A 27,358-nucleotide genomic window follows, 5' to 3' on the forward strand; every position below is an offset into this window, starting at 1 on the left:
AGTTGATTGGTTGGTACAACTGACCGGATGCCAAGACCATGATTCTGCAAAGGTCCAATTTGATTACTTAATATCCTAATTGAAAAAATAAATCAAATCAATAAAAAAAAGACTAATAATAATGAGTCCTTCACTGAAGTTATGGCAATGGTTAGTCTTGCAAGAGAAAATTCACACTGACCAACAACTTTTGCTTTTTTAATTTTGCATTCATTGAAATAAAATGAATTGCATATGGATGTCTGCATTTTAAATATCAAATAGCGACCAATGAAAATGAGTTGACTGTATGAAAGATGACTGCAATGAAGAATGTAATGTCTTTATTCAATTATTTCCTATACAGTTGAAATCAAGAGTATTTTTTGTTGTTAGTTTAATATTTACTTTTATTTTATTTGTTTAAATCATTTCACCCTCATAGAAGATTTCTGCCTTCATGCACCAACATACATAATTGATTCCAATGGTCTAAAGTGCCTGAATGTAAAGAACAGTGAAGATTTAGCTACTTCAATTGTGATGGTATGCTTTGATTGTGGGCAGCCTAACTTGCGGTGAAAGTGTGTGCTGAATGACTAGATCTTTCAAAGACAGACAGAAGAGTGGGTGGGAACAGACGACCGGCCTCAGTCTCACATGGGTGCTGGGTGGTGCTGAGGGCTCTGCTGTCTGTATACTTGAGACAGTCAAACTCCAATGTCAGTATAGAACTCAGAGAAACTATACGATTCTTTATAAGCGTACTGAATTATCTGCAAACACGAATGAAGTAGAATTAACACAATTTAATGCCAACTATTGACTACTGTGTCTTTTGAGCTTCAACTTTAAGGGCTCGCTGACTGTTAAAGTTCGATTACACTTATAAGAACTCCTATGTTAAAACTGTGGTTGGCATTTATAATAAAATAATCCTGATAATAAACCTGTATTTGTACAGCATCTAAAACAAAAAAATATAAAAAAGTTATTCTAAACGTTTTAAACAATTTTGCTCTGGTTTACTGTCTGCTGTAGATGTGCTGTTGATAGTGTGTGTGTTTATGTTTTGATGCAAGTCTTGTTTTTCTGTCACCTCCTTTAGAGACTTGTAAGCTTCCTGAATCAGAATCTGAACAACTCTTCAGTTAGGTTTAATCATGACAGTCTTTGGTACCATTGTTGGTACCCTACAACTGAAAAAAACAAAAACAATTTTGTCTTGTGATGTGATTGGGTTTTTGAGTTAATATTTGAATAAAAAACTAAAGATAGAAATTCAAGATGCTACAGGTATGAATTGAGGGTTTCAATGAGCCAAAGCAAAAGAGAACTGAAGAAAGCAACATTCTGAAACTAAACAACACCATTAAATACAAACTCACAATCTGCTCCCTCCCGCCCTGCATTTCAGTGGTTAAAATGACACTCAAAGTATAGTTCTTTAATATTATATTCATAGCACCTTCAAGAAGAGAGACAGCAGGCAGTGACCAAAACTTAAATCAAAATTTTGTCTTTATCTTGGTGTCTCAAACATGGAAAGTAATTAATAATAAGCAAAACTATTTCAGGCATGATCTTTCTGAAGGTTCCCATTAATTGATGAACCAACTGAGACTACTAATCTAATTACGGGCACAATCGCAGCTGGCAGCAACAACAACCGAACACAGAAATAATATGAGGTTTCCTGACTTGTGTGACAAAGCAGATACCGACTGGTGGGGCGTATTAAAGCTTAATTTAATCAGTGAAAATAAGAAAAACATAAGAATATCAAAAGCTACCACTAATTAATAGGAAAGAAACACAAAAGCTTATCTAAAAAAACAAGCAATTGTAATTCAGTCACTAGCGTCTGTTCCTGTAGCAACTCAACCAATCACAAACTGAATACATCTTCAGATTCTCTTACTCCATGGCCAATCATCTCTCTGGTATATTTCAATGTTTCAAGGTCATGTACCTCTGTAATTTTGACTCACTCAGAAGACTATACATACCATTTGATGGATGCTTTTACAGAAGCGTCTTACAATACCGTGAGTGCATTCATTATACATTCTGAGCATGGGTGGGTCCCAGTAGGGATTTCAGTTCAGCTCTGACCTAAAATCAACTCCTACAATCATCACCAGAACTTGAGCCTCAAAAATTACGTGATGCTTTACAAGTCCCAGACGCCAATCAGGTGTTATCGGAAGACGTATGTGATTGACGGACCTAATACTAGTTTCCCTGTAGGATTCTGTCCTCCAGCTCAGCGTAGCGCTTCAGCATCTGATTGTATACCTGGAAGAAACACACACAAAAACATTATTATAGGCATATCAACTGCTCTTCTCTCTCTCTCTCTCTCTCTCTCCTTACAAGTGGTTTAATAAGAATCATTTCTGAAAGTAGGACAATCTCTGAGTCTCTGAGTACACGTGTCTGTGGATACGTGTGTGTCCACAATTATATGTGTCTGTGGATGTGTGTTTGTTACATGCATAAAAATCACACGCATACAATATGTGTGTGTGTTAGTCTGTTCATCGTAGTTTGTGTGTGTGTCTGCGTCAAAGTGTGCATGTGTATGCATCTTACTCTGTGTCAGTGTGTGTGCGTCTGTGCCAAAGCATGTGCATGTGTGTCCATATTTGCCTATGTCTGTTAATATGGATGTATGTATTAGTGATGGATGTAGTTATTCATCTGTGCGTTTGAATGTGTGTGTGCATACATTCATTGCGTGTTCATGCATTCTGCTATATATATATATATATATATATATATATATATATATATATATGTAATTGTAGCACACAATTCTTCCCTTGAGTCTTCCTGTCATGGGTTCTTTAAACCCCCCCCCCCCCATTTTAAGATTCAACCCACATCCTCGAGACGAGCAGCGAGGCGCGCGGCTGACCTGATTTTCACAGTATTGTGTTTAAGTCTTCCATTCCCCGCGGGGCTGAAGCAGCGACCACCGCGCTCAGGCTGCTAGCGACTGCACTTCCACATTGTTCTATCATGTCATCATGCTCAATGGGTAGATCGTGGATACCCCAAACAAAGCTTTTTTCCTTAAATATATATATACGCATATTCATCTAAGTTGAACAATCTCTTATGTCCCCAAGGGGAAAGTTGTTTTGCAGAAGGAGAATACATACAGTACTGTACTGTATGCATCACACAGGTAGCATAACAAGAAACAGAGCCCAACAGGCATTTATTATATATATATAAGAACGATAGGACAATGAATGAGATGTTGCACAGTAGGATCCCAGGTGGGGAATCAGAATTACGAATGAATGATGCTCACCACCATTGTTATCCTGTGTGTGTGTGTGTGTGTGTGTGTGTGTGTGTGTGTGTGTGTGTGTGTGTGTGTGTGGACCTCTTTTGCCCGTGGGTTGGGGGTCACAGCCAGCTTGGGCTCCTTTGCGTTCTTCACCACGTCAGAGAAGGGGACCCCGGACTCTACAGATTGCAGCCCTGCAACAAAAAACACCCCAACAACATCAGAGGAGAGGACGTCTTCTTTCTGGTCAATCGTTTAAATATATGTTTGATTAGGAATGCGTTGTGATGACTATCCTGCCCGCCCCCTCCCGGGCCTGATTTAAATGTTGGTGCTCTGGTGCTCTGTTTGACTAATGGTTGACTTCTTCTCTCTCTCTCACTCTCTCGGTCTGAAAAGGTGACCCAGTATGACCGCGGTGGAAGTCTATGGTTATACTGGGTTGCTTCCAGAAAGGTCTTCAAATGTGTTTGTCTGTGGAATGTGCAAAATGCCAAAGATACTAAGAAAAAGACGGAGACAAGTTTTATTGACCAAAACCACAAAAGCACCAAACACACGCAGAAAAGCACTGTGAACAAATCCATATTTTCCAACATTGGAGTCACTCTTTAACTGAGACTGTAGCAAGTTTGGGAACATTAAATGGATTAGCATGGATTAGCATTAGACGCTACGCTACCTGATTAGCATTCCGCTCTCGATCAACCACGACAGACATACTGGGTATACAATTTTAACTTTGTTTGACTAGCCGTCCGCCACCATTCTACACAGATTTAGCCAGAGCCATAGAGAGAGGGAGTTGCATCATCTCTAAAAGGCAAATTGGCAGAAGGAACTTATGGCAGCAGCACTGCAAAGGAGTTATTATCAGAATTAATTTAGATAGCAACATGTTTTACAGTGTCTTGCTAATTTTTTAGCAGTTGGTAGACTCTAATTAAGCTATGTTACAGGGAGAAAATCAAGAACAATCTTGACATCCAGATCAAGTTGGATGTCAAAATTGTTATGCTGATCAGTTCAAAGCACATTGACGGTACACTCAACTGCGTAAATGGGGTTCATCTTTGTATCTAGTCATGTTCTCTACGTGCGCCTCAATTAGTGCCTCATATTTTGAATCATGAGATGATTATAAGTTTGTTGATGTAGTCAGTGGTATGCTTCTACACAGGAGGTCATGAATGCAGTCAAGCATTCAAAGGCAACACCTTGATCGTCATGCTTGTTGTACATTAGTGTTGTTGGTGGATACAGATCCCTTGGAGAGGCTAATGCTCTGTATATATCAGGGGTTGTTTATTTATAGTTATACCACATATGAAATAACCAATAGCCTATAGTTTGTTGCATTTATGAAAGGTGTGGGTGTAGGATGTGACATTTATTGGCAGTTGGTAGTTGACAAAATATTGAAACATTTGATTTTGCTATTTTGATCAGTATCACCGTGATCTCCAAAATAAGAGGTGTTGCATTTGAAATAAAAAATATTGATAGTTCTTATTATTTATTAAACAAGTCAGCAGTAGACTGCAGAGGGTTGGAAGAGCCACATTCGGCTCCCGAGCCACGGGTTGCTTACCCGTGGTTTAGATGGACTGATATTCAATTCCTAACTTCGGTTTGCAATACTCCAAATCAATTTGTATTATGTTAACTAGTTACCAAACATCGCTGCTTCATGGTAGGTCAGCAAAGTCATGTGCAAATTCCCCTCATTCAAATGCCGCTGGAAGTATCTTGAGCTACATGAATCCAGTCAACCATCAAGCTATTTGACCCTCCATTGAGACAACTCTGTCTTTCTATGGCTCTGAATTAAGCTTAGTTATTATTATGGCTTATTGACTTATGACTTAAAATGGCTCTTTGCTAAGCTAATAAACAAATTAAAGATATAAACACACACACACACACACACACACACACACACGCCGTAGCAACACCTGTACCTGAAAGATCAATCTAACTGAACCTCCACTACTAAATCATTCTCTCACTATTGAATACAACCCCATTGCCCCCAAACACACTCTCTCTCTCTCTCTCTCTCTCTCTCTCTCTCTCTCTCTCTCTCTCTCTCTCTCTCTCTCTCTCTCTCTCTCTCTCTCTCTCTCTCTCTCTCTCTCTCTCTCTCTCTCTCTCTCTCTCTCTCTCTCTCTCTCTCTCTCTCTGAAGTCTTTATCTTAGCTAAACTGAAGTGAAGCATACATGAGAGCTGGGATCAGAGAATCACAGACAGTTCTGGAAGAGATTGTTACACACCCTGGTGGATATGCAGATAGACACTTAAAACACACACACACACACACACACACACACACACACACACACACACACACACACACACACACACACACACACACACACACACACACACACACACACACACACACACCAGTATCTATCTCATAGTGATTTGTCTGTCTATGTAAAAGTAATTAATTTCTCTCTCGTTGTGCTGTTCAGACCCTCAACAGGATCCACTATCAAAGGCCTAAATGCTCACTAGTTTCATTGATGCTTCTCATCAAAGTTGAAATTACTGGGAAAATACATGAAACATCCAATTCACCTATGATTTATTTAAGTCATCGCCTGTAGAAGTCATCACCATGCTCCCTCTTCAATCGCTCCATCCAAACATGAATCATCCATCTATCATCCATCCATCCAGCCATCCATCCATTCATCCATCTATCATCCATCCTTTATACCTCCATCATTCATTTATCTATCCCTCCATCCATCTATTTTGCTTTCACACAATATTGATATTGCATGTGATATTACGGCCGCAATATTCAACAGCCTTTATGGCCCGGCTCATATATTCCCTATTGCAGCATCAGGGCCTGTTTATCGCATCAGGCGCACCAGACATACCGCCGCCTTCTCCGCTCAGCATATATAAAAGATAAACAGAACATTTTACATGCTCTCGCTTTCTTTGAGTTGATTCACGGTGCGGCTCGTACGCGTCGACGCAGCGACTCCGCAGAGGGCTGGTAAGATCGCCCAGGCAACATGGAGACTTCTGTCCGTACACCAGGAGATGAAAACGATCTCCGTGGAGCCCCACAGCACCGTTTCATCAGTGCGGGAGAGAGAGGCGGCCCAATAACACCCACCGTGTTACACCCGCTTCAAACGCAGCCATGCAGGCCAGAACGAGATATGGAACATATATGTATGAAGTATTTATGCCTAGGATGGCAGGCCCATTTTACATAATTTGGTAAGACCAAGGAGTATAAAAGATAAATCTCACCATCTACGGCAGTAATTTGGTGGAGAAATGAAAAGGTGAAAAAAAACACAGGGTCATATTAGTATCTTACGCAAACTGCGCCGACTTCAAACAGGAGCGTAACGCAGCTGATGCTAACCGCTAATGATCCTATTGGGAGCATGTGGAGATTGATGGAGCTGGAGGGACTCACACTGAAACAAGTGGGGGGGTTGGAAGGGGGAGAAGAGGGGATAAATACTTAATCGTAACAGCACACATGGTAGACATTGTGTAAGATGAACCCTCCTTTAAATGTATTTGTACTGTGTCCACAGAGGACAAAATGATCCCACAAAGGATAATACTGAGTAAGACCTTATAACCTGTATAAAAAACATATGGTATGCCTCCACCTTAGCGGATCTTAATCCTGTTACTATCCCACAGGTGAGCAGTCATTCCGACAAGTATCTCATGAGAATGACAATATCTTTTTTTATTGTCCATTTTGAAATATATGTCTGACTTGATAAAAATTAATACATCGTAGCATAGGGTTGATCTGTGTGGACTGCAGGTCGTCTTTTTCAATCACATTTGTTAGTAATAATATCTATGAACTGAGGCAGTATCTTCATTTGAGTGCTAAATCTGTAGGCAACGGGACAAGACTTCGGTATTGGAAGCACTCTTGGGTAACACTTTATAATAAGGTGCCATAATGAATAGCAAAGTAGTCATTACCTAACCCTTTGTTAATATTTGTTAATTGTTACTAAAATATCTATTTGGCACAAGTTAATCTTTTTTTTTTCACTGACCACAGAGTGTCGCTGGTTAGGGCCGTGTGTTATGGTTAGGGTTAGGGTTAGGGCCGTGTGTTAGGGTTAGGGTTAGAGTCGTGTGTTAGGGTTAGGGTTAGGGTTATGCAAACAACTAATATTTAATTAATGATGAAAAAACTATTAACTTGTACCAAATAGATATTTTAGTAACAATTAACAAATATTAACAAAGGGTTAGGTAATGACTAGTTTGCTATTTATTATTGCACCTTATTATAAAGTGTTACCCACTCTGGATTTTGTTTATAGTCTTTGTAGTTTTAACAAATCACGCTTGAGCGGGCATTAGCTGCATTCAGGTAAACAGTCTGTGTTGAGAGCAACCATATCTGAACCCATCGTTTACTGTCTGACGGTTCAGCTCACTAGCCATGTTTCTTATTATTTTCCTTCCGCCAATTTTGGTTAAATATCTACTCTTACAGATGAGGGTTTTACACCAAACCACCTCAAAACGTCAGGCATATATCAGTGCACTTTGCTACTATTCTTAGAGACCAACCATAACAGACTTCTTTTAATATCTATATTTGCAATATTCATATTTAACATGGAAAGTTAATGGGACAAAACGCGAAAATCAATCACACCAAACCTAAACAAAATGTCTTGCTATGACGACAGCAGGGCGCTATAACTTGTGGGCGAACATATACGGCCGCTAACCGTACCCTATATTATAATGAAATCTGAAACTTATTTGACATGCTGAATCTTTTTGCCTTAAGGACCCATAAGGTCCGTCAGGATAGATTTTGCTGTACCTTGAAAGCTTTGGAAAACCTTGAAAATTGACCCGTAATTTGGTCCAAATACTCCTCCTACTGCCCGACCTTAAGTAAGGTAAGTCATTTGGAAAGTTTAGTTTGATAGCTAACAAAACAACGTCACAGGGTCAATTACAATTTAACACTGTTGCAGCTGCTCAACCAGCATTTCTTTTTCAATGGAAGTCAATGGGGAAATATCGCTGACTTCAACCATTCAGAAGGTGGAACACCGGGAGTTGTCAAAGTCGGTACACGTATAGAAACCGTCTCCAAAAAAGGTCTCCAAAAAGCAAAGGACCTCTTCGGCGAGAGGGGGCCCCATAACTCAATCTCAAGTCTGCTTCAGAGCGGCCCAGGGACCTGAACCTCTGTGCGCTGCTCGTTAGCCTCGTGGCGTTAGCATGTAGCATGCTTGCGGAACATTGAGAACAGAGTTGGCGCAGCCACACACATTTTCGTCAGAAAACACACAAGCGGCAACGTGTCTAGTTACTTTTGATATTTGTTTATGGAGAATAACTTCAATGTCGGCCGAACCTTAAAGACCTATAAAGAAATAACAGAAAAACAATGACCGGCACCGGAGAGGAAGTCTGGCCCTTGATATCATTATCTGTTATTTGGCCTGTTGTCCCGTAGAGCTAAATCGTCAGACAATAGCCGACGGTTCACCAGATTGATTGGTTGTCAAATGTCTAACTGATAGAAAAAGACAGAGCTCTAAGCAGGGCAGAATAATCACAGCCGAAAGGTTCTAGGTTCAATCCCCAATCTCCTCAACCTACCCTTAGGTGTCCTTTAGCGAGAAACCTGACTTAACCTTAACTTAAGATATCTATATCAATTCACTGTAAGTGACAATCAATGAAATCGCCTTCTAAATGAAAACCTAAGGTATTCTGGTTGGTAAATTACATCCAAGGGTGGGCATCATTTTCAACAATGAATCAATGAGCTACAAAGTACAAAATAGTACAAGGTGCAACTATTGAACAGATGCTTCCTTGACAACTCAAAAGCAATATGCTCCGTGCACCCCACAGGAATGTTTTAATTTCATTATATATAACATTATGCAAGTAAATGGTCTGCATTTATATGCAAACCATAGAAATAGAAAGTGACTCATATAATCATGTTGTTAACAGTGGTTTGAACAGCATAAACCACCCCGTGCTGTCCTGTTGTTGAAGCAGAGGTTGAGTGTGGTTGCAATATTCTAATACTATAATACAAGTATTAGTATTCATAACATATGTACTAAAATTATTATCAATATAGTAGTAGTCTTACCATGGAGAGCCCTGTAGGCTGATCCCAGACACGCAGAGTTGGCCACGTCTTTAATGTAAACCGGGGCGTCAAACACATCTGAGAGCACCTGAGAGAGAGAGAGAGAGAGAGAGAGAGAGAGAGAGAGAGAGAAAGAGAGAGAGAGAGAGATTTAAGTTGGAGTCACAGCAAGTGATCGCTATCAAACAATATTACACCATTTTAATGAGCTCTTGTTACCACTTACTTGTTATTTGCCCTGTTGACCATTCCCACCCATGTGGTTGTAAGGTGTAATTAGTCCTATATGTGTTGGCATGTGGACATTCTCAGACTTGATAATATTGAATGGGTTCCTTGCTAGTAGCTTGTGGTGTCCAAGGTGACATGGGCATTCTGCTTGTGCTAAGCAAAGAGGCGAAGGGTGCAGTTAAAAGTGATGCCTGGTAATTCTCCAACAACATGCCTTTGCCGACATCTTCATAGTTATTAAATAACTTGTTTTTACATATATTATTTAGTGACTTGGTCCACCAGGGTTTTAACACTTAAGCCTAAGCCTGCAAAAGTCCTAAAAAATTAAAAGCCGTGAGGCAAGTTTTACACCACATGGTCAATGTGTTTTTCTCTTCAGTTACGTTACACTCCTTTAGCTAGCTTCCAATAGCCTTCCAATATCTCTCCAATGTTGCTGAGGAGAAAATTGGAGTTCCGCATATAATTAAAGAATGCATCCTTTCTGCTCTACATGAGAGCACAAATCGCCAGTGTACAATGCGCATTCCTAACATAACTTAAAAATACATGACATGACCCATGTTCATGAGCCGTGCGATCTTTTGTACCAGATCAGAAATGTTCTTGAATGTGAAGAATATGGCTCCACGTTGAAATATACTAGACATACCAAGACTGATAAATGGTAAATTTACTGCATGTAGCCACCCAAAGCACTTCACAATAGTGTCAAACATTCATCCATTCATGCACACATTCATAACCTCATGGCAGAGTCAGCAATGCAAGGCGTCAGGAGCAGTAAGTATGAGGTGTCTTGCTCAGAAACACCTCAACACTCCCGGCTAGGAGGAGCCGGGATTGAACGAGCAACCTTCCGGTTACCAGCCAACCCGCTCTACCTCATGAGCCACATGCCGTCCGTGATGGATGGTTGAATATCTCTCTTCCCTTACTGCAGTGTTTCCCCTATTGTCAGCGCCACTGCAAAAAAAAAAAGTTTGTGCCAAGTTCAAGGCACATTTGCAGAATGATCTGGTCTCAGCAGAACCCTTGACTCAGTTGGTTGTTATGCCATATTTGGAAGCTAAATCTGTACATTTTTCCCCAAGAAATCTCACCAGAAGTAACCATTTAAATTTATTTTTCAAAATGTTATTCCTAGCGAGGTTACCAACTCACAGCACCATCGCTACAAAACAAATCTAGGGGAAACACTGCTTACGGTGTAAAGACTTCATATAAAGCCGATCTATACACAGTGCTCTTTGCTCCTCTCTCCATCCCTCCCCATTCTCTGTATCAATAAACCCTTGTGTTGTCTGCTTCTGTGTGCTTCCAAGACTTGAGGACTGCATCTTGTATGTGTCTTTTAACTCTTCCCAGACTCTCCCTAAACTCTATGCATGTCTAGTGTCTACATCAATTATACCTTAAGAGTGTCCTATAGATCTGTTCACATAACTTGACATTGAGTCATTTAGTGAATCCCCATGCCCAAACTGAAAAGCAAAGCATAAATTCAATATTGGAGCTGTGACAAAATCACTTTTCTATACGGTGTATAGAAAAAAATCGAAAATGCAAAAAAAGAGAGGGTTTATTCATTGTGATGAAAAATATATATACTGTAAACAGAGCGACAAAAGTGATGGAAGGAAAACAAGGCATAAGGAAGAAGGGATTGGAAAGAGAGGGATATCAATTTAACATATTAAAGTCAATGCTGGCAGATGAATCTGATTGATCCAATTATTAATATTTTCCACTTCCACTGCATATTTAGCAGCTATTTTTTCAACTAAATGATTCACTATAAGGTGTCCTTCAGTGACGACTAAGTCATTAGTCAACGGAAGGACAACTAAACCATCAAATCGATATTAATATTCAAATGAGGGCCTAAATAAAAAAAAAGAGGTTTAACACTGCCGATAATTAAAAAAATAGCTAGGAGCATTAATCATATTCACTGGCCATGTTTTGAATTTATGTAAACAACTTTGCTACCAAGAATGAAGAAAAAGATGAACAATGATTACTACTAGTCTTATATACTAAGATGCATGAATGTATATGTATGCAGGGAACAGCTAAAACTAAAAAGGACAAACAAATAAAGGCCCACATCGAACACGCACCCAGGTAGTTTGTTCGACCCACTAACGCCTGGAGCCTAGCCTGTAAGCGTCCTTGAGGAAAATGCCATTGCCACATCTGCTTCTGAATATTTTTCAATTCAGAGCAACTTGATTTGCATTAAAGAGTCTCTTAAAATGACTAAATATTAATTTATTTAAACAGAAAAAGAAGATATTCACAGCCCACGCACCGCCATTTTCAAGCAAATCACGGGTGTAGTCTTTAACCCATGGTGCAACTATTCCTCCATACACAACAATACCCACACACAAACTTACACACACACACACACACACACACCCACACACACACACACACACACACACACACACACACACCTTTAAAATGCCCTTGTTAGAATAGGCTCCACCTGTGGCCAACACATGCTGCCAGGAACTAAATCACACACACACACCCACAACCACACACACACAGGCACAGACACACACACACCCACACACACGATAGGATAACATTGGCTAATAAGCATTTATTGAATTTGCCCTAACACACATATTAAACCCATTCATTGCAATTTTAATCAGGGGATCCAAGAGGCAGAAATGTCCAGCATGTGAAATAAATTGTACACTATGTTTCAGAATTGTTTTCCATCTGGGTCGGCCTTGCCGATCGTTTTTGTCTATGAACGGAAGTTATAGCGCCCCCTATGGGAATTCTGGCAACAAATTCTTTCAAGAGCTGCTTACCGGGGATAGTTGTAAATACCCCAAACCTGACGTCACAAAACGTTTGAGATACTTGAAAGTAATACTTATTTCATCATATTAGAACGGGAGAAAGATTAAAGCGCATTGCTACTTCAACGACAGAGAGGGGGGAGTATGTTTAGTGTCAGTGATGGCAGGATAAGAATACTCCAAAAGGAGAAAATGATTACATAACAACATGAATGTATTGTTGAGCGTGACTCTGGACCACCAAGTGAATCGTGGGCAACCTTCAAACAACACAGTGAGAAGGAGAGAGAGGGAGGGAGGGAGAGAGGGAGAGAGAGAGAGGGAGAGAGACGCCTTGGAAGTATAAAGTATAAAATAATGTGGAGAGCACAAGGAAAAGGTTTGGATGGGAACTACAATATGTCGTCAACCAAAACCTTGGAGATGGACTATACATATTTACTAGCACACATTTTAAAGGTTAAGGTCAAGGTCAATAAAGGAGCAGGAAGGGGGTAAGTCCGTCTGGCTAAAGCGAGCCTACAGGCTGGGCTGTGGACATGGGGGTTTGAACCAAGAAACTTTGGGCAGGGAGACGACACCTGGGCCCCTCCTACACTATATCCTCCCCCGATTCAAGCTCAAAGATAATGGATAAATCCAGGGGGACCAAACAGGGTAATGCTCAATTACCATGTTGTTAAGGACACACAAGACTAACGAAACCCAGGTTTAAGCCCCCCCTCACACGCTTTTACCGCCCCCACCGCCCATTTCAAGTTATTTAACCGCACAGTGTTCTCCCCTGGGTGCCCTTACTACAGGGGAGCGTACGACTAAGAGCTAAGGCGTCCCGGCTACAGAGTCAACCATCGTTCTGTAACCCAGGCCTCTGGTTTCCTATTATACGCTATTAATATGTAATCAGTGCGATGTAGCTACACATGTATGTGTTGGGTAGTTTGCCCGATGACACATCATGTGGCAAAGAATGTTAGCAGCCATCTGGGGAGGGGGCTGGTACAGAACGATCTGAGGTGCTCAAGGAGGAGTGCGGGAACAGGTATTTATAGTCAGATGTTCTTTATGGTTATGCATGGATATGGATAGGCAGCGAACAGGTACAGCTATAAGAGCATGTAAAACCGGCACACACGCGCACGCAAGCACACACATATATGTATACATTATATATATATACTGTGTATAGTTTATTTATATATATTTTGTATTGTTTATGGGTACGTACCTACTAAAACATGATTTGAAAACAATACACCACGATATACACACAAACTTACATACCTACGCACACACACACACACACCTGTAAAATGTCCTTGTTAGAAGAGGCTCCTCCTGTGGCCAACACTCTGCTTCCAGGAACTAAAACACACACACACACACACACACACACACACACACACATACAACACACATACAACACACATGCATTTGGTAACCTTGGAACATTAAGAGAACACACATTTTATGCATACACAATATTAAATAATTCATAATAAAATATATTTAAATAATTTTAAATGGGAAATATGTATAGTCCATCTTTTCAGGAGAAACGCTGCGAGACATTTCTTTTTTTATCACTTTCTTTCGACAAGGTCTCTGTTCTGTCAATCATACGGTGAATAGTTATACACTTCATAAAATAGTGGAGCACTCATGTGTGTTGCCAAACGTTCTAAATGGTTTACTTCAAGGTCAACTAATAGATTTTATAACAATAATTCATGTTCTGTGCTTTCAAAAAAAAGTTTTTTCTTAGGATTTCCATCTATTCAATTTGGTTCTGTCTTTCTGTCTTTTGCACACACATTTTCTTTTCCATTCTCATCATCCTTGGCTAACCTCTTTCACACATCTTTCTCTATTCCCCCCCTCCCCCATATACCTTTACCCTTTCTTCTCCTTTATTCCCACCTTTATCTGCCTCCTCTCATCTTACCTCTCCTATTAACCTTAATTGTCCTCTTCTTCCCCTCCGTTCCTCTCCTCAACCTTTCAAATCCTTTCATCGCTCTAATGAGTATGTGCTGTAACCCCCACCCATTCCCCTCCTTTTCACCCACACACCAACATGCATGCACTGAAACACATCCCTCCGCGCGCGTGGACGGTGTGAGTTATACCGTTGGCAGTTATGTAAATGGAGAGGGGTCGGTAGGGCTCTAAAAAAGATCCTGTCAACTCCCAATCGGCACTTGATTGGTAGCTCTGTTCCACTCACCTCTATGGCTATCAGGTGAAACCAGTCATGACCAGCCAAGCATTGAGAAGAAAAGGCAATTATATTGATGGAAAACGGTTGTCTGTTAGTTGGATTGATGGAGTGATAGAGAGGGGGGATGAATCAGACCCAGCCACGAAGGCTGGATTACTGGAAAGATGAGGATTAAGCATGAATTTATTAAGTATAAATAATCACATGGATAAGGGATTTTAAAAACAATTCAGGTTGGATGAGGAGTTTGATAAGAACCAGTTGAATTGAATGATCTTATGAAATGAACAAACTCTGATAATGTTTTTTAAAAGATAAATTAAACAAAGTAATATACATTTTGGATAGTCTGTTCAGCTCGGATTATATTTGTAATTGGGTCGTGCAGCATTTTTTTTTTTTAAGGTACTCAAATTCGGGTCGTATGCTTTGAATGTAGTCAGCCTCAATATACAAGTCAATTTGGAGAAAAATAAGCTGTCCACTAAATGACGTGAAATGTAATGTGTGGGGAAAATGTAAACGTGTAGGAGGGGATTGGAGTTTCTCCTCAGGGGATAACCTTAAGCGTAGCCCTGAGAGTGGGAGAGTGGGCCTGGGAAACCCTGTTCTGTATGCATGGTTACCTGTGTTACGCTCTTCAATTCCCCCCCTGGGCTCACGGAAACACACATACACTCGCAGATAAAGACACAGAATATGCCCGAGATAAAGGCCAAAGGCATATTTCATCTTCCTCTAAAGGTTGTGGAGTGAGTAGAAGTGTGCCTGTGTGTGTGTGTGTGTGTGTGTGTGTGTGTGTGTGTGTGTGTGTGTGTCTGTGTCTGCGTGTGCGTGCGTGTGTGCTTGCGTGAGTGTTTGTGCGTGTGTGAGTGTGTGTGCTCGCATGTGTGTGTGTGTGTGGCTGTGAGTGTGTGTAAGTGTGTGTGTGTTTGCATCTGAGTGTGTGTGTGTGCGTGTGTGTGTTGAGGGGGGGTTGCTTAAACACTGATACACTAGTAAAATAGACAGACAGACAGACAGACAGATGGACAGACGGATCCGGTATTACGTGAAGGGAAGCGTTTCCCATGGCAACACCTCTGTGCCAGAAGTAATTCCCCCGTTAGACTATTGGTACATTATATGCTTATGTGCATTTGCCTGCATGTGTGTGTGTGTAAACGCATGTATATGCTTATTCAAGTACCATTTGTGCAGTTGGAAACCTCATAATTATTTCAGAATCAATCAAATGAATTATGTTAAAACAATCAACTGAAGTGTGCTTGGAGTTGTGTCAAGAAGCAAGCTGAAAAGGTGACCGTGGTGATTGACAGTTGGTCAGGGACGGCAGTGAAATGGGCCCTGTTGTAACACAGTTTATGTTAACTTAAGCACGTTGATATTAGTCCGCTTATTGTACCTGGGGCACAATCACAGGATTTATGTGTTAAATATTAAAAGGTCAACCGAGCTTCGCTGTCAAGTAGCACTCGCCTGATTAGAGAGAGGGAGGTTGGCAAAGCTTTCTTACTGATTCTGTACCCGAGTCGCTCCGCGTGAAGCCTCTTTGACAGAAACTGTCCTTCTAGCAAGGCTCTCACCTGCACCTGGGTACTGAAACTCGACACCTAGAAAGAGAGAGAGAGGGAGAGGGAGAGAGAGCGAGAGAGTGCTTAACGATCTTGTTCATTTACAGTTATGGTTTGACATTTATTTCAATTATATTGTGTATTAATAATTTCAGATTTTTTTAACAAATGTTGTGCTAATGAGTATCATTATGTTTTACATTATTTTACCTTTCTGCATTGCCAATTTAAATGTACGTTTTCCATGCCAACAGAGCCGTTTCATGTTGAATCTCGAGACAGAGATAGGCAAATATGCAGGGGCAGAGGGGGGGGACTGCAGAGACAATCAGAGAGACGGGAGGGTGCAGGAGAGGAAGAGGCAGGCAGGCAGGCAGTCGGACGGACAGACAGACAGACGGGCTGTCAGACAAGCAGACACTCAGACAGCTGGCTAACCAGGGCAGCCAGTCAGTCAATAAGACAGACGGAAGGACGGACGGACCCTGTTGTCGTGGCAGTCAAATCGGTGTACTCCCACAGCAGACGGTGTGATCTCCATGACATCAAAATAGAACCCTGACACAAACAAAGCCATTAACGAATCACAACGGAAACAGTGTAATAATAAGAACTTCACAATCTAGCTTCCATGTGAATAAGGCAGTCAGAGAGTAGGCAGTTGAGCAACAACCATAGAACAGGACAAAGCTTTAGGGAGAGCTGCCAGGGTAAACCTTTACCTATGTTGCCATGGTTTCCGATGGGTGTATCCCGAAGTGCAGTGGAGAAAACCTCCCATGATCCTTCAGCGCACTCGTTTCTAACTCTCTCTCGGGTAAGGGAGCCATTCTTGAAGCTAGATACCACACACACACACACACACAAACACACCGTCATGAAGATGGGGATCAAAGCCTTTTTATTCTACCCCAGCTTTCCCAGAGAAAGCTCTAGAATGCTTACAGGTAGGAAGCAGACAATAGAGATTTAAGCCAGTTCCTTATGGCTGGGAGTCCAAAGCACAACTCACTGAACCTGCCCTTTCCTTGAATGTTAACTGCTCAACTGACTGGCTGTCAGTCCAAATTGAACCGTCTAAACCATAATGGGGATGCTGAGTGAACTGGTCTTTCAAAATAAAGCTCATTAAAACGACGTGTGGACAATTCATTCCCATTGAAATTGTCCTTTCCATTGTCGTTGTTTGTGCAGTTTAGGAAGGCGATCCGTGGGGAGGAGCAGGGCTGGTGGTATCAGCATTAATGAACAGAATATGGATGTGCTCTGTGGAGGTGGATACACTGACGTGGTGTAGCATATACAGTGTTTATCGCTCGCGCGTATACGATCCTCATAAATATGTGGCCCGCTGGGAAAGATTTCCATAATATTTGAGAAAAAAATGTCAAACTGCCAGGGACTTTTTAGTGTTTGTAATGTGGGGATATTCTGCCCTTGTGGAAGATAGCAACCTACAGCCTTTGGACAAACCCAAGGCTAGGTTGTTAATTTACAACTTATTCCTGCTCTGTCCAACGCTCTCTCCCGCTTTCGCTCTCTCTCTGTCCGTCTCTCTTACACTGTCTTACATAGCCTTTTTCTTTGCCAGCTCTCCTCACAGTGTGATACAATTTGCATCCATTTTATTCAAAAAACACAAAATTAAAAAAAATAATAATTCAGGTGATTCGCTTTCATGCTTTTGTGAAACTCTGTGTGTGTGTGTGTGTGTGTGTGTGTGTGTGTGTGTGTGTGTGTGTGTGTGTGTGTGTGTGTGTGTGTGTGTGTGTGTGTGTGTGTGTGTGTGTGTACCATAGTAGAGCCATGTATGACTGCCAGTCTACCGGGTTGCAGAATACATGACCTTCTAGCGCAGGACGGGGCTCCCTGATCCATGAAAACACTGTATCACTGGTGCCCAGGCTCACCTACACACACACACACACACACACACACACACACACACACACACACACACACACACACACACACACACACACACACACACACACACACACACACACACACACTTATATAGATTGATAGAGATACAATCAAACTGGACTAGGGAGATAGGAAATGTATTGCTTATGTGCTTGGCATCTACACTGTTGAAAAAACTCCTGAACCTAAAATAATTGTAATTGATGCGTCTATCATCCATATCTATCGTGCCACTGTTTCGTGTCTTATCATAGTAAGACGTGTTCTCTCCTACACATCCACTATAACCAGCGTGACTGAGTGAGACTCGGTCCTGTGAAAAGAGGCACTCACAGCCACGTCTCCTTCCCGAAGCCCCATCCCTGCAAAAGAGGCTGAGAGGCCGATAGATATCCCGAGAGAAGAGAAGAGAGGGGGAAGGAGAAGAGGAAAGAAAGAAGATGTGAGACATGTTCATGATTGTTCAACTAAAAATAGCAATTCTCCAAACAAACAATCAGTTGCATTGTTTTACATTGTTGAGGTTACCAGGGTTATCTCCAGTGAAGGCTGCTACTCTGCAGTCCTCTGAGAACCCATGCCTGGCAACAAAGTAAGGAGAGACGCAGCCCTGGGGGGGGGGGGGGGGAAGAGAGAGAGAGAGAATAACTCTATTCATCATTTAGTTCAATCCTCGCATCTTAATACTGAAACTACGTTTCATAAGGCCAGGTATTAAAGTCCCTCAGCCAATAAAATGATCTTCAAATAGTGACCAATTAGCAGCAGCATTGGCTGCTAATTGATTCTTCTCCAGTGTGTGATCTTGTTGATGGGAATCAGTGCTCGTTAACTCATTGGCAACATATTATATTTCAGTTAAGAGCAGCTGATAACAAGGTACAAGTGATACCAAGTCGATGGGGAATTTAAACGGAGCAAAGATGTGAAACAACCCCGCGAATGTGAGCCGAATCCTGCCTGGTTCAGCCTGCCTGTGGTCCTCTTACCAGCACTGCAGTGGAGGGTTGAGGGGCCCCTAAGAGCTTCTCCAGACCAGGAGCCGTGGCCTCCAGGCAGACGTCAGACCAGCGTCGGGTCTTGATGTCCAGAAGATTCATTCCTGAACCTGAAGAAAAATCGATCAATCTGTAAATCCAATAAATCAATTCATAAATTGTGACATCAACATAAAGTCCATAAATTTTAATTCCATTTAACAGGGAGAAGTGTGTGTGTGTGTTTGTGTGCATCACACACTTTCTACGTGCCTATGTGGTTTTCATGTGTATTTGCATATGCATATCAGCATTGGTATGTATGTACACCTTGACCAGTTTGACCGTTATGCAATACGTTTGAAAAAATGTATTGCATACTGTTAAAAATGTGTGTGTGGGTATGAGTGAGAGACAGAAATAGAGAGAGCGAGAGAATATGTACATTTGTTATCAGCCTGAACCAGACACAGCTCCAGAGTCACACTCTAATTGTCCGCAGACAGGGAGAGCTGTGAATAACACTATTACACGTGTGTAGTGCAATTCCCACAGGACAAGCACTGGCAATATAACTGTCAAAATAACCATACACCGTACTTATTAGTTTTTACTCAATCATGCTTATCGCAGTATTTAATGCGTCACCTCCCAACCAGAAAATAGGATTTATTTTGTTTTTGTTTTTATTTCCTGGGGAGAGTAACTGAAGAGGGTAAACTTGCGTGTTTTTTGAGGTGTGGGAGGAAACACACCAGAACACGGGGAGCACATACACATATCCCCCGTAAGCAGGTCTCCAAATAGTTTGGTGCCAAAATTCCCATAGGGGGGGCTATAACTTCCGGTCTTAGTTAAACACTCGCCATGTCCGCCCCGATTTATGAAAAATTCGGAAACTTGGTGAAACATGCCTTATTTTTCATGCTAAACATTTTGGGACCCATACTGTCTGTCAGTATTTATTCTAATGTACAGTGAACATTTTGGAAAGGCTTAAAAAATGTCTTCTTCAGAATCATAACTTGAAATGAAAGTTTTCATAAACATGATCTGTGGACTCGTTGTCTGATTAAAATTCCAGGAATTGGTATTGATACTTATCGTGTAAAAATGGTAGAGGTATGGTATATTAAATATCTGCTAATTTGCTTACATTATTATACCAACCAGAAGTCAACTTCAGAAGGAAGCGGCAATTTGAAAATCCAAACTAAATGCTAAGCTAAGCTCAAATAGACCATTTCCAACGCAAGTCCGCTTCGGAATGAGTAAGGAACTTGAAACTTGCCAGGAACATAGAGGACCCCTCCCTTAACATGTGTACATAGTTAGTGTGTGCATGTCTGTGTGCGGGTGAATGTGTGTGTGCGTGTGTGTGTAGTGAGTGAATAACAAGGACCCTTCCCTGCGGGGGGCATAGTTGTGTCTAGGAGTAATGACTACACCTGTGATCCACTTGAAAAGGGCGGCCACTGGGAGAGGAGGTGCATCGGCTGTGAATACCTTGTGTGACTGCAATCCTAGTTGTATATACAATTATGTTTCCCACTTTGAACCGCTATTTGGTCATTTACAAATAGTTAGAGGTCATTTGTGTTCCTTTCTCTCAAGATTCTCCTTCCAATGGAACCAAATTAACCTAGAGAGAATGAATGTATGGGTGTATGGGTTTTATTAAAAAACATGAAGTACTTGATTAATAAATAAATTGTTAATTTTAAATGAATGCATTGTTGATATTTCAGTCACTTCATTAGACTGATTGTTAAAAGACAGATGCTTGGTGGCCCGGTAACTAAAAGGAGATAGTTGGATTGACAATTTTGAAACTCCCTTAGAAAATAAAACAAATAATTGAATGGATATGAGTCAACGTTTTTGGAATTCAGCAACGACCATTGATCTAATAACATACTTTCATAATAGATGATGGATATAGATAGGTAGAGGGTGGGGTTAAGGGACGCACAGATCAAGGCGAGCATGGATTGAAGGGGGAGAAAAACTCACCATCACTATAGTCGATTGCAGCGTAGGCACCCAGGAATAGAGAGGCAGCAAAACTACTGACCAATGAGATCCTCTGAAACAATAAGCATGCGCAGCCACACACACACACACACACACACACACACACACACGCACACACGCACACACACGACTTTAATGGATTTTTATTGCGATGGAACCACTGCTCCAGCAGTTTGACACCTCCGGCGTAATCTCTCACTCTCTTTACCACTCCGACAACACCGTCTTACTTATCCATTCCTTATTTTTAGTGGTGACAGAAGAACACAAGACTCCCAGACTCCCCGCCCGGTGCCCGCCCACAGTTACAGCTGAGAGCTGCCCAGGGCCCAGCACCTCTCGCAAGGGCAGACGCTGTACATGGTAGGTACCGCTTCCACAAGAGCCCTGAGGAGGGTTCTTGATGCTGGGATGATGAAGACTGGAGAGCAGTTGTGGTGGGAGGGAGGGGGGGGGGGGGGGGGGGGGGGGGGGGTACTTCAGCCAGAGACATTATCTAATAATATCAGGATTGTATTAAAAGTATTGTAAAAGTCTTGGCTGGCCTCTCAGGGGTACGTGCCTTTAGAGGTATCTCCCCACTTCACCTTGTTGACGGAAATCAGTTACTTGCATACGTCGAGTTCACTGCAGGAGGAATTTGAAGGAAAGCATTGCAGTGCCAATTGGAGATGCCAAGTATTGAATAATGACCATTTTATATGCTCAGTGCATGCTTAAAGATGATACGATTTACGTGCATACAGAACGGTGGAAGAATCATAATGCTGTTGTGGTGGAACACTCGCAATCATAACATCAGAAACAGGTATAAAATATGGACAACATGTTACCATTATACCATCTATAAGGAAGATTTGAATATTTCTGGTGGCAATGCACAGTAACTGTACACAAGAATAGGGCTGAATGTCTTTAGGTCAAGGGTCAAACTAAAAGGTCAACGTACTCTGTACACTTACCTCCGTGTTCTGGTACTGGTCCGGTCTGGTCTGCTGGATCTTGGCGATCTGGCTCCCAGTAAACCTCTGCAGTAGAGGAAAATACATCAGAGAGAGAAAGAGAGAGAGAGAGAGAGAGAGAGAGAGAGAGAGAGCGAGAGAGAGAGAGCGAGAGAGAGAGAGAGAATAGTTAACGTCTTAAGAAGAGAGAAAGGATAGCAGGAGGGAAGAAGAAAAAAAAGAATAGAACAAAGGATGAATAGAATAGAGAAAAAAAGAGTGTGCGGCTGTGTGGGTTTTTTGGGGATAATGACCTCATACGCCCTGGAACCGGTGATGTCCGCTAGTGTAGTGGCGCCCCCAAGGGTTGACTCCAGGTACTGGCACTGTGGCGACGTGCTGGAGTCCATCCACACCGGGCTGTCTGCCACGGCGAAGCTTTCCTGGTCCACACACAAAAACACATGCACTCGCTTTGTGCGTGCACACACATGCACACACTCAACAGTATAACCTCAAACACCTATCCAAGCTGCAATTCGCTCCACATAACATCATGGAAGAATGCAATTTAGAATTGTTTTACCAATGGTCTGCTGGCTTGTATTTTGAACAATGATGGCACTCTGGTTAATTACTTGCACCCAAATATGCACGTACACAAACACACAATAACACACACAAACACACCTGCATCAGTTGGCCTAGGCTCTTCTCTGGGTCCAAATGTTTGAGGGTGTGATTGGCCCCTGTGCTCCAGTAAACACTGCCATGTTGCTGGAGAGTTTGAAGTGATTGGAGAGAGTGAAGACATTGCCCAAAGCAATGAATGAACACGTACATACACACCAGCTTAGGTTATCAGGTTATGTGATTGTACAACATCTGATTATGTGATTGTAGTTATGGCATTCTTACCTCTAAGTGTGGTTCTGGCAGTGTGTTTACAATACAATAATTTAATTTACATGGTGAATCACACAGAGAGAGAGAGACACACACACACACACACACACACACACACATACACACACACCTGTCCACTGCCAGACAGGGCTTTGACCAGGGAGAAGTCAAACCCAGCTTTCTTCATCTTGTCCAATAACAGGTCCAAAGCCTTTGGGACAGGAACAAAAATCACTGAACAAGCACGTATGATTTGCCCTTATGGTTATGAGAAACTGCATGTCGTTGTATCAGTACTTGTACTCTGTGCAATGACAATGGAGTTGAATATAATCTAAAAATAACATCATACCAACCCAACCATATCAAGCAAAACAAACTTGTGTAGCACGTCTATATGATGGCCTTTTCTCCTGCTCTGGGAATAAAGACCAGTGTGCAAATTAGTTAATCCTCTAACCAGTCTTTTGGGTGTATGTGTGTGTGTGTGTGTGTGTGTGTGTGTGTGTGTGTGTGTGTGTGTGTGTGTGTGTGTGTGTGTGTGTGTGTGTTACCTGTATCCACATCAGTACAGGGGATGTGACAGTTAACCTGTCAGCATGGATATGAACCCCTCCCTGAGTTCTGATCATAGTTACAGAAACAGAGGGAGAGAGAGGTGATTAAATAGCTTTTACCTGTGACGAGTACAATATTGCTTTAGATAATGTTGACATTCTCTACTTATTAGTACTTATTTTATTTTATTATTATGATTATTATTTATTATTATTATGATCCATTGATGCTGCTACTTTTTTATTTTATCTTGTATTGTTACTGCTATGTGGCTGTTGAATAACCAAGTCTAAGAATTGGGCTCTTGTGTACTTATAAGATAAGATGAAATAAAAGTAACTCTAATTCTGATTCTGGCATTGCATCTTCAATTTATATAATATAATTGTGCAATGCAAATGGTAGAACATGGTATTAACAATGCAAGGATAAGGGGTTTGAGTCTCACAGGGCCACCCATGAATGCCACGAATGCATGCTCATTGTATTGTTAGGCCATTTGGATGGCATCATTTTGCATCCAGCCAGAATTTATTCAGATATAAATCTGTGTGCCAACCACTAGAAGACGTTTTTAGTTTTGATGTCTTACTTGAAATCGGGCAGTTCAGAGTCAAACTGCACATTGCTCTGGTGAACCACCGTCAGAGTGCCATCTATAGCCATCACCTTCAGCTTTACAGGACACACACCACACACACACACACACACACACACACGCGCGCAAGCAAACGTGCACAAACACACGCACAAACACAGTTTGAATATTGCTGCTTGAACATCTTTACGACTATAGTAAGGCCTAGCTTAATGCTGGAATTGTCCAGATGTCAGAAAACTCGTGTGCATTTAACATGTTATAATGTGAATGATGAAACATGCTATCATTTCCTACAGACGATACAATCAAAGTCAGATGCATAATGTGCATGTTTCCATCAAGCACGGGTTAAGTACACAGCGAAGGGTTAACGGACTAACGTTAAGGGAACAAGGTTCAACATTGTGGGAAGAGGTTAGAAAAAAAGAAGAAATAAAAGCTAACCCTAACAGCCAAGATATTAGATTAAAAATTACTAGTCCGCCGATAAAGAAAATCGCTTCATTAAAAACAAACATCTAGTATACTTTTATTAAACACAAGCTAACGTCAACAACAGTGACAGCTTTCTCTCGCTTATGCGCATGTGCAACATAAACTTACGTACGATACGTCACGTCAGTAGACGTGCACGAAAATTAAAGATCGAAAAGTGTACCTGCTGCGTGCTGAAGTCAAAGCCCAGGTAGAGCGAGTCCTCTGGGGCAGCCATGGCAGATTGTGTGTTGATGAGAGACACGCAGGACACACTAGCAGGGTCCTGAACTGTCAAGAAAAGGGTTAAATATTTAAAGAGACAGCGTCTTCCTGCCTGCCTGTCCCACTCTGAGCACTACAACGAAAGGCCACCTGGAGTGAGACGAAAAAATTTAATATTTCTAAAGAAAATATGAAATAGCACAAGTGATGATGCAAACCCGCACACGAATTGAATTATATCAATATCCATTAACAGACAATCGGGGAAACATAATGAGATTCAGAATCAGAATTATAAGTAGGCAACTTTGATAGGCTTGGTTCCTCAACAGCCACATCGTAGCAAAAATGCAATATAAGGTAAATAAAGAGAAGTAAAAATAAAAAAAATTAAAGAAATAATTAGAAGCATAGATCACAATAATAAATAATAATAATAAAATCAAAAAAGTAAGTTATAATAAAATAAATTAAGACAGTGGTAATAACTAATAATAAGTTATGAGGTGTATAGTAACGAGAAATAAATTATTCTGAAATCTCTTTTCTCCCCCTTTGAGATTTTAGACTTCAGCAGGAAAGTCTGAACAATTACAGGAAGTATGGGCCTCGTACTTTTTTTCAGCATATTCAGCATATTTTAAATGGACAAACTACAGATGTCATTCTGAAGATTTTTTAAGATAGGCTTCCTTAAACACATAAGCCCTTTTGACCTGTAGACGAGGTGAATAAAATGTTCTTGTTTTTTATATTATTTAATGTTGTGTTGTGTAAATATTCTATTGATAATTAAATTGCATTTCCTTGTGAACGGTGCTTGGTTTTTAGCCATGTCAAACAAAAAGCCAGCAAGGACCTCCGGAATCATTGTGCTCCACTGTTGACACAGTTATCAAATCTCAAACAGTAAAGTACAGTACACCCTCTATGTGCATGGATCAAGGCGCGACCAATGGATCAAGACCTGAACTGACCTCTCGTAGTTCATATTGCTCTGTTCAGCAGCCAAGAAAGAACAATCTCGTGCAATTTAAAATCTCGGCCCCTTTAGGATTGCCCCGTCTTTTTTTTTTTTAAAGTATTTAGTTGGTTTTTTTTGTAAGATTTGTATGAAAAAATCATGAATCAGATTAAACTTTTTGAATTTTGCAAGAGATAAGGGTGGCTCGTCAGGATGTGCTCATGCTGCTGTCTGATCTCTCCTTGCCCCGTGAGAACACCACCAAACCCCTTCGGAGCAGCAGCGCATAGACTAGGCGAAGGGAAGCAGCTCGTCCCGTCAACTGCAGAAGAAGTGGTCCATTATCTGGAATACGCAACAAGCCGGACTGAAATGGACGTAGCGTTACTCAGAGAGCAGTACAGATTGACCAAAGAGAACAAGATGAGGCAGAACCGGGTGGTCGTGTTCAGAAGAGGTGAGATGTCCACGCTGGCACGCTTATCTATTAAGGTGTACACCTGTGTGCAGCTGCCAGTCGTTTAGAAGAATAAGACAAATAAGTAAAAGTTAAGTTACTGAGTTTTAGACCTATTGTTTTGTTCAATGGGGAGTTCAGTATTTCTTTTTGCTTTGCGATTACATTTGGGGGCATGTACATGTTTTCCTTGTTATTTCTACTTAACGACCATTCAAGGAGAAAACGATAAAGGGATATGCGAAATGAATGACGCATTTTCTATTTGCAGGAGAATTTCCTTTCGAAAATTATTTTAACGCCAATAAAAAGTTTTAAAAGAGACCCGGACACGTACCTTAGGTGCTTCATTTTGCTTTTGCGTGGAAACGTCTGTCACTTGGTCATCTAAATTATCTGATGAGCCTACTAAACAGTTACCCTACGCCACAAATGGGATTGTTCTTTGTAAATATTTTGTTCTGATGATTGTTTTGGCCTAAACTGATATATTTTAATTTCCAGTAACCTTCTACCTACACTTCACTCTCATACCTGACCTGCTCTGGATGTTTGCTGTCCATTTCTCTTCTCCATTTTGATATTTTACGTCTCTCTGTCTATATCTATCTTTATATCCATCTTCATCTTGCCTACAGTTTCAGAGGACCTCACTGAGGCCGTGCGCATTATCCCCGTCGCGCAGGGTTTGTCCTCTTCGCTGTGGTTAACCAACAACAACAGGCCACCGGACTTGACCCTACCGTCTGTTGACCCAACTCCAGCGACCCCTGACCCCTGGCACGCTCACTTGGCCCTCCACCGGTGCCCCAGCACCCCTCCTGTGGTCACAATATCACCCCCGGCACAGACCAGCACCACCGCTGGTTCCCATTGGCCTCCACCACACAGGCTCGTTGTTGTTGTTGTTGTTGTTGTTGTTGTTGTTGTTGTTGTTGTTGTTGATGTTTCTCGTCATTATTGCAGCAAAGACGGGCATAATTGGGTTATATTCTGGAACTATACTTACATA

General features: G+C 41.4%; 1 protein-coding gene across 1 annotated transcript; it reads right to left on the reverse strand.

Moving 5' to 3' along the window:
- Positions 1-1,120: 1,120 nt before the first annotated feature.
- Positions 1,121-27,205, reverse strand: xylb (xylulokinase homolog (H. influenzae)). The gene is made up of 20 exons (XM_079755256.1): positions 26,684-27,205; positions 24,885-24,986; positions 24,218-24,300; positions 23,622-23,691; positions 23,198-23,278; positions 22,852-22,938; positions 22,476-22,604; positions 22,183-22,248; positions 21,200-21,272; positions 19,199-19,317; positions 18,738-18,819; positions 18,543-18,583; positions 18,078-18,193; positions 17,006-17,121; positions 16,768-16,841; positions 16,226-16,322; positions 13,795-13,853; positions 9,430-9,517; positions 3,377-3,474; positions 1,121-2,277 (listed from the first exon to the last, which is right to left on the reverse strand). The coding sequence occupies exons 2-20, from the start codon at positions 24,936-24,938 to the stop codon at positions 2,215-2,217; spliced, it is 1,596 nt and encodes a 531-aa protein (XP_079611382.1). The 5' UTR covers positions 24,939-24,986; positions 26,684-27,205; the 3' UTR covers positions 1,121-2,214.
- Between the last annotated feature and the right edge of the window lie 153 nt (positions 27,206-27,358).

Source organism: Pollachius pollachius (genome assembly GCF_949987615.1).
Source record: "Pollachius pollachius genome assembly, chromosome: 17".
Classification (NCBI taxonomy): Eukaryota; Metazoa; Chordata; class Actinopteri; order Gadiformes; family Gadidae; genus Pollachius; species Pollachius pollachius.

Coding starts and splice junctions, on each gene's coding strand:
- xylb (XM_079755256.1), bottom strand. CDS start 24,938: ATGGCTGCCCCAGAGGACTCGCTCTACCTGGGCTTTGACTTCAGCACG. Junction 22,605..22,851: donor GCCTAGGCCAACTGATGCAG/GTGTGTTTGTGT, acceptor TGTGTGGACCAG/GAAAGCTTCGCCGTGGCAGA. Junction 21,273..22,182: donor ACCAGTACCAGAACACGGAG/GTAAGTGTACAG, acceptor TTATTGTTTCAG/AGGATCTCATTGGTCAGTAG.